This window comes from Dendronephthya gigantea, unplaced genomic scaffold (assembly GCF_004324835.1).
Source record: "Dendronephthya gigantea isolate DGI-Jeju-01 unplaced genomic scaffold, DenGig_1.0 000001F, whole genome shotgun sequence".
Lineage (NCBI taxonomy): Eukaryota > Metazoa > Cnidaria > Anthozoa > Malacalcyonacea > Nephtheidae > Dendronephthya > Dendronephthya gigantea.
Window position 1 is genome coordinate 6,059,177 of NW_021163011.1, and position 8,013 is coordinate 6,067,189.

The 8,013-nt window shown below is 36.7% G+C and overlaps 1 protein-coding gene across 1 annotated transcript; it reads right to left on the minus strand.

Moving 5' to 3' along the window:
* Positions 1 to 634: 634 nt before the first annotated feature.
* On the minus strand, positions 635 to 7,054 carry LOC114528498. Its single transcript, XM_028550155.1, has 8 exons — positions 6,922 to 7,054; positions 6,329 to 6,452; positions 4,996 to 5,286; positions 4,465 to 4,712; positions 3,752 to 4,274; positions 2,717 to 3,596; positions 1,962 to 2,603; positions 635 to 1,792 (listed from the first exon to the last, which is right to left on the minus strand). The coding sequence occupies exons 2-8, from the start codon at positions 6,426 to 6,428 to the stop codon at positions 1,144 to 1,146; spliced, it is 3,333 nt and encodes a 1,110-aa protein (XP_028405956.1). The 5' UTR covers positions 6,429 to 6,452; positions 6,922 to 7,054; the 3' UTR covers positions 635 to 1,143.
* Positions 7,055 to 8,013: the final 959 nt, after the last annotated feature.

Genomic DNA, 8,013 nt, shown 5'->3' on the forward strand with positions numbered 1-8,013 from the left:
CGTGCATAAGACGAATATATGAATATACACCACCTGATTAACTGAATTAAGCTCTTACTATCGAGAATACAGTAGGACAACTAAAGTAGGTAATTTTTTGTCTCGCAATTTTTGTCTTATATGGTCATATAAGATCATCAGCTATACGTATATTGACAGCCAATCAACTGTATTTTCCAGCCTCAGAACTTCGAACTGGCTGATTAACGACACCGGGTTGCGTAGTGAAGTCATCCACTGTTCATTCCCTAAACTGTGTTTGACCAACAGTCAGCGTACTTTATTTATGTATGAACAAGGTTTGAGACTTCCTTTCCGAACAACTTGCAGGCGAAAATTAAAAAGAACTAGATAAGTGTGGAAGTCAAGTTAAAAGAACGGGATGGATGCAGAATCCCATGCAAGTGTAGTGATGACTATAATGTAGCAGGTAAGCTCAAGGTTTTTTTAAACCATCATCTTTTGTTTTAGACTAGCGTTGTGTGTCAATATATTTATATTCATTTTGTAACCTTGAGCTAGGATCCGCAGCATGCATTTGGCGCTAAGCCACTGTAGAAGTTATATATGCCTGAGTCTGACGAATTTAAAAACATTCTCGGGGACACCGGTGCAAGAAGATTTTAATTGTAGTCGCAGGAAAAAACATGTCGTACATTTATATATAGATTTGACGAGTGTAAATTTGATTGATTGATCAGGTGTTGATAATTATACAGTAGTTTACTATAGATATTTATGAAACAAGGGCAAACATAAATTACAAATCCAATTCCAATATTAAAGAACATAAATTGGTGGTTTACAAGAGAATCAGACATTAATGCATTTTCATGGACTTTATGTCATGTCCCATATTTTCTACGGCTAAATTTCTAAAACCTGGACTTTTCTTTTTTACATTTCCTGGACTTTTCTTATTCACATTCTTAAACACAATAATTTAATTAATACATAGGAGGCCAATATTAGAACGTTTGAAAGTTGTTTATATATAGCCTACCTTGTAATAATCAATATCAACCTAATAAGGATGAAAACTTCTATTACTTTCCACAATTCAGTAACGAACTGTTTTTTACTGCTCAGTTATGTCTTATGACGACTGATTCCGTGTAGAAAAATGCATTGCATGTCGAGCAGTCAAATAGAACTTACGTTGTCTGGACCGTCGTAGAAGGCTTGCGGCGGTGTTGTAACGTAGGATTGTGCATTTCTGGACACGTTTATTTGAGGATTTTCAAAAGTAAAATCAGGGTTCATTCCACTTAAGCCTGGAGAATTCATCAAATTGACTTGCATAGAAGAACTTGGGTGTGGAAGTTCTTGTTTGTGTGAAATATTATGTGGCTGAAAATTTGTCATGTTGGATAGATGTTGTTGATACATATCTGGATGGTCATTGTGTTGGATAGATTGTTGCAAATCAAATATTCTTGAGTCGCTCTGTGATCTTGGTATTGATGTGATATTAGGTACATGTAATGTCGGTGATGTATTTGGATAATACTGGAGGTCGGTTTCAGTCATTGGATGTGAGTTAGGAACTTGTACTTCTGATTGGAAGCCATAATTTGTGAAACCGTTTCCCCTTTGTGGATTCTGTGCAGAAAATCTTGTTTCGTGTCCGAGTTGTAGACTGTTGTGCGGAGGAGAATGGATATCTACAGTCGGGTTGAAAACTCGTCGGTTGGTGCTGAGATAAGGGGAAGTAACGTGGTACCCCTGTGAGATTAGAGGAATCTGATCGTTCACCGCCCGGAAATCAGGATAACTAGCTGAAGTTGATAGTCTAGAGCATAAAATATAGAACGAAACTGGTTACCACGACTCCATTGAAATATTTCAACAAACTTAGTTGTTTGAGCTAGTTATTCTCTTTTGCTAGCAAAAAGAGGTGCCATATAGACCAACGTTCAAAATTACTACATGAATGATTGAACGAATATAAAATAATTTACCTTTCGTTTGGGGCATAAAGATCATTGTTTAGTGTGAAATGTTGCAAAGAGTTTGTTACTTCTGAACCAGGGTACGGTAATCTTTGAGCTTTTTTATCTTGTTTATCATCATCACTTTCCATTTCTCTTTTCTTCTTGTGACTACCTCTCTTTTTGTCGCGTTTTCTTTTACTTTTACTTTTACGGTTATTTTTCTCACTGTAAGCTTGCGAACTATTACTAATACTGGTGGTTTCGCTGCTTGAGTCATCAGAGCTCTCCTCTGACTCCTCTGTTTTTTTCGTTAATCGTTGAACTTCTTTGTGAACGACCATTTTGAAAGGAACGGGGACTTTTTTTACTGTGGCAGCGTTGCTGGTCGACACGTTGTTATTCTGGTTGCTGTTGCTTCCTGTACTGTTGTTTCCCTGACTTTCTTTACTATTTTCACCATCATCTTTGTTTTCGCTAGTCTTGCTGCTGAGTATTTCCACAGTTGCAGTTATTCCTTCTATCATAAGTTTCATGTTTCGAACATCGACTACTAGTTCCTCTTGAAATCGCCTTACTTTGCTCAAATCCATTTTTACAAAATCCATATCCGATTTCTTCCCTTTGCCATATTTTTTACCAAATCTTTCCCCGAGGATCTTCATTACAAATCTAAAATGAATGGATCAGATCAACATTACGACGATGAAGAAATTTGGTGTTCTGCATCATACGAGATATTTATATTGCTTATTTCTTTTCTATTAAGGTTTTTAATTTCTTACCCTACATCTTCATGAATTTGTTCAAGACTCGCATTATCATCCCCATCAGTGGATAATAATCGGCCTAGACCATTTCGAATTACTTCCGGGCTTCCTTTCTTCTTGATAAAACCATAATATTTCTTTTTCTGTTTTTTTCGTAATGATTTTTGAAGTAAGAGTATGGTTCTTGCTCTTTGCATCACGGCGTTGGCGACTGCGTTCTCGTACAACCTCTCAAATGTGTTCGAAAGTAAAGCAATGAGCAGATTTAGGGTGACTATCGCAGCAATACCGATGAAAGCACCACAGAGCAGCCTCGCCATAACTGGATTTGCCGCTTCCAGCACTTCATAATTATGATCATTAACAACCATCATTGAGAAGATGTTGTATAACAAGGGGCCAACGTTGTCGTAACCCTGGACAGGTGTCAGTGAAATTGCCCCAAATGTGATCCAGAAGGCGCAAGTAAATGGAATGACGATGATGGAGTTTAAAAAGGCCCACTTCACGATGTCACCTAAAACATGACCAAAGATGACTACAAAAGGACCAGCACTCTCAAAAGGCCTGGCATATTTCAAGATTCTGAGCCAGAGTATTAACAGTAATACCATTATAATATAATGATGGACGTCTTTGGATAGATTGGTACTGTAGTGGAAGAAAGTCACATGGGATGCAATTGTGGCCAGAATAAACACGAGTGCGACCCAGTCAAAATATATCCACCAATCCGCACCCGAGATGTGTGACAAGTGTCGGACGGCTTTAATCTCGGATTGTAGGTATTGTGTTTCTTGAGGCCATCTTGGATGACAATATGCGATATCCCTTTCTAATTCAGCAGCTCGCCATTCCTTCCATTTCTTTAAACTTCGCCTGGTTTTGATTGTATCTAACAAAGAAGGTTTGGATGTTTTACCATAACAATTTTTCCTACATTAGAATTAGAATATAATTTCATGTTTCGACTTCCTTCACAACCTGTATCTACCTCCAGATGTAAGTGTATATATAATATGGCCGAGTTCACTTTACATGCATGCTTACCTATTATTTGCTTTCTAATTTCCCATACTGTGAAAACAACTAGCAAAATGCCAATTACTAGTCTCCAGGATTTTCTTTCTATCGGTAAATACAGATCTCTACCGTATAATGGCAAGGTCACTGCAAGCACTGTCCACAATATCGTATACACGAGATTCAACACCAGGTCCATGACTGCGCCCCATTTGCCATACATCTTCCACTTTACAGCAATGAGACGTTGCATGACGGGATGCATGATGATGTCAAATCTCTCATTCTGAACAGCAATCTCGAGGGGAGTTCTAGCAGGCGTCTTCTTCTCTTTTAACTTTGTGCCTTCCAGATAGTTGAGAAAATATAATTCCTTACGATTGATTGTGTCCACTGAATGAAACTGATCCATTGCTTTGAGAGCTACCTCGGGGATTTTCTCGATAAGAAGGCATAGAGCAGAATTACCCAGGTTATCATAAACCCCAGCTGGTGCACCTTCACTAATTAGAAGCTTTGCTGCTTTGGAGCGATTCATTTCTGCTGCCACCTAAGAGATACCAAATATTCACAGTTTACATTTTCAAGGGCCTGCTGTAAAAGCATTTAACTAAATCCTAGGTAAATCTTGGTTAACTTCATATGCTTTCATAAACGGTTCGGGTTGATGCTGTAATTTCGTTCAAAATTGAAGATTAGAACAGAATTGGGTAAAAATTGTTAGGAGACACATTCGATACCTGTATTGGTGTTCTATTTTTGCTGTCTCGCGCGTCTATGTCTGCACCATATCCTAACAACATCTGAAGTGAGTTTACTGCATCATTTTTAGCAGCAAAATGTATTGCAGTCTGTTCTTCACCAGATGTTTTGATGTCAATATCGGCTCCATTTTGTAGAAGAAATTCAACCATTTCGGCGTAATCGACTGCGGCAGCAACATGAAGTGGTGACCTACCATACTGATCTTGTTGGTTCACATTGGCACCTGCATCAATGTAATGGGTTGCATAAATCTCTTTTAAAATTGCTTGTCTAAAATATTGCGGCGCCTTACGCTCCGTTTGCACTACACTCAATTTATTGGCACTGTACGGCTAAAATTGCTACTTGTATTCGTAGCCTCAGTTCCGATGAAATTGGTTACAGGTAACCATTTAATTTAGCCGTGCCTTTCTATTAAATTAAGCGTAGTGTAAATGGGGCGGAGCTTATGCTAATCAGTCAGCAGTGCTAGTCCATTTACAGAGATGCATGTGAAAGTTTGTTACCTTTTGTTATGAGGAATTTGGCGACATCCACGTTCCATGACCTAGCAATTTCATGAAAGATTGTTTGTCCAGTTTTGTCTGTACTGTTGATATCTGCGCCGTTTTGAAGAAGAGACTCAACGAAATCAAAATCAAATTTATCTTTGGTGCTGTTTGAGTTTGCTAATGTTGCAAGATAGTGTATTAAAGCATGATTTCTGACATTCTGAGCTTCTCTTCCCTCCACCTTCTCACTTTCACCAAGTTCTCCTTCAAGTACAGCATGCATTGGTTCGTTTGTTCTGTTGGTGCCTATATGAAGATTAATGCGATTCTTGTATAATACGACGAATATTATTTGTGCATGGCTGTGTGAATGAGAAAAAATTGTTAGAAGATGCACTTAGACAAAAGAATGGCATAAAAAAATTCTCTTATATAAATTGGACTTAATAGCTTCATGCATGTTAACGGAAGTTAAATCTATATCAATTCTGATGTAGAAGACATATAAGATTATGGGATTTATATAATGTAAACAATCTTGAAAAGCCATGTTTGCCTGTTGTCGTAAAAAATTGGCGTTAAATTACCTGGCCAAGGATATGACCAAGGGTTAAAGATATGACCAAGGGTTATGACCGAGTATAATATAGCCTAACCATAAACTTATTTCAAAAGCAAGTGATCGTCTCTCTTTTGAGATTTAATATATACTTTTTATTCATACTTTTTTTATTTGTGTCTGGATTAGCCAACACGGTCTCAATCAAGATTAAAAGGCTATTTTAACTTAAATAAATCGACAAGATCATATAAACAATATCCTCATATCCTAAAATCCAATCTAAATTATCATAATCCACTTTGATGATCACATCCTCACCACACCAGAGCCTCCATAACTACCAAAAGTAATAACCGGTTGAACCGGCTCGCGCATGATAATTGTGGCAATCAACATAGATTTATTTCTGGATATTTATTTATTTATTTCTATTTGTGGATTTATATCTTATTGACGCCATGTACGGCATAATACGTTTTTCTAAACCTACAGAGTTTCAGTTATGGAATCTATATAGCCTCGCTGTGTTCTCATGCATCGGTCAGTTTGAGATTTAAATTTCCGTTACAAATTCGTTGTACAAATCACAATGCCATTACAATACAACCAGTAATAGAAGTGTGTATGAATATTCTTGTGGGATGGTTTGGGATGGTAATATACAGACCATATAGACATATATTGCATGCATTTTTCTTAACTGTGAATCGCAGATATTTGCAAAATAAACTTATTAATATATTTACTAATTTGCAGTAAACTAACCGAGAGTTAAGCGTAATATACCTGGCAATTCTTTTAAAAGCATTTCTTCGTACAGTTTTTTCCTGTCAGCTGCCTGATTACGTCTTGGATCCAGCATGACGTCCATATTTGTACTTTCCATCTCTTTTTACGTCTTGAAACAGATCTACAGAAGATGAAATGAATATTATAAATGTCTATAACGCAGTAGGGTAGCGGGAGCCTTGAATATAGTAACGGATGTATCAAACAAGCTATTGATATATCCAAAGGCATATCTTATCAAAGGTGTTCTTAGTCGTGCAAAACAAAAGTTGATAAATTTAAAAATTAAATTATACAAGTGATAGTCCTTGCTATTATTTTCATACTGTAGTTATGCAAAAGTCAATTGTATGCATGTCGTTACTTTTACAACACAAATTCCAAGATATTTTAATCCGGAAAAATATAGAAAAACTACATTAGTATATATAGCTAGTTTTTATGCAGAGACTAATTCATGTGCAGGAAGCACGAGGCACTTTCCTCTGCAAGATCGTATACGAGATCCTTCCATAGCTATTTTAAGAAGGATGAAAGGACTTGTGCAGGATTTCATATTTTGCTTACTACACTTTGGCTGAATAACGTACCTGTAGAATAACTTATATGAATGTGGCAACGACAAGAATAGTTGTAGAATCTTGGCTCTACACAGTTATATTTGCATCGTTAGTTTTCTAATAATCTTGCTTCGTATTGTTGGTCAGTTGATGATATTGACTAAGTGACTGCTACTTTAATCTGGCTGCACGTAATTGTCTTAATTTAATACCTCTATGTGATTTGAATATCAAAAGGGGTGATAAACGCAGCTAAACCCAACGCCTACTTAGCTCTTGGTCCAAAGGCTTTACGTTTAAAGTTTACAAACTTTTATAAGGGTTTAATCGTTTTAGCCTTCAAGCTAAAGACATGTTTCATTTATCACTGGAAGAACGTCAATGACAATTGCTTTACCAACACGGATGAGGCAAAAACATTGTTCATAGCAACAACGGAATTTTTAATTATCTTTAGTGAGGTGTTGATTATTTATAAGTGCATGTCGATCACCAGAAAGGTCCACTGAAGTCACACGATCGATCGTTTTGGCCGCACCACGGAGACGTCACCATGCACGACCCCCCCCCCTGTGTTCACGTTTGGATCATTCATATTTTCTTAAGGTCCGTTTACACTTGCAATTTTTGCTGCGATTTATTTTCTTCTTCTATTGATTGATAAGAACGAGTGAATCAGATACGAATGAAGAAAATGGACGCAAAAATCGCAAGTATAAACGAGCCTTTAGGATTTAAAATTGTATTTTTGTCTGGCTCTTTTAATGGCTTCATAAAATATTCTTTCCTGCATGCTTTATCACTAACATAGCCATATCATATTATAGCTGCATGAAATGCACTATTCTAAAGAGAAATATTGATTGTATGCTTGTCGATCAGATCCGTGGTCATATCAGTGATCAGAATGGTGATCAGATCAGTTGTCAAACTCTTTGCTTGTTATTTAGTACATTGGAAATGCATTTGTATTGTATAAGTACACTAATTACAATCAGATCTTCATTACTTGTACACTGATTTCCAACCAAGAAATTATTCATCAGAGAATTAATACCTTCCTATATCTTAATCAGTACTCAATCGTATTATCCTGATATAAAAGCAGAATTTATGTACAGC

Bases quoted from the DNA above. Each gene is read 5' to 3' on its own strand.
- LOC114528498 (XM_028550155.1), bottom strand. From the start codon at position 6,428: ATGGAAAGTACAAATATGGACGTCATGCTGGATCCAAGACGTAATCAG. The intron at 3,597-3,751 runs GTAAGCATGCAT...CTTCTTTGTTAG, and splicing joins AATTAGAAAGCAAATAATAG to ATACAATCAAAACCAGGCGA. The intron at 1,793-1,961 runs GTAAATTATTTT...TTTATGCTCTAG, and splicing joins CTTTATGCCCCAAACGAAAG to ACTATCAACTTCAGCTAGTT.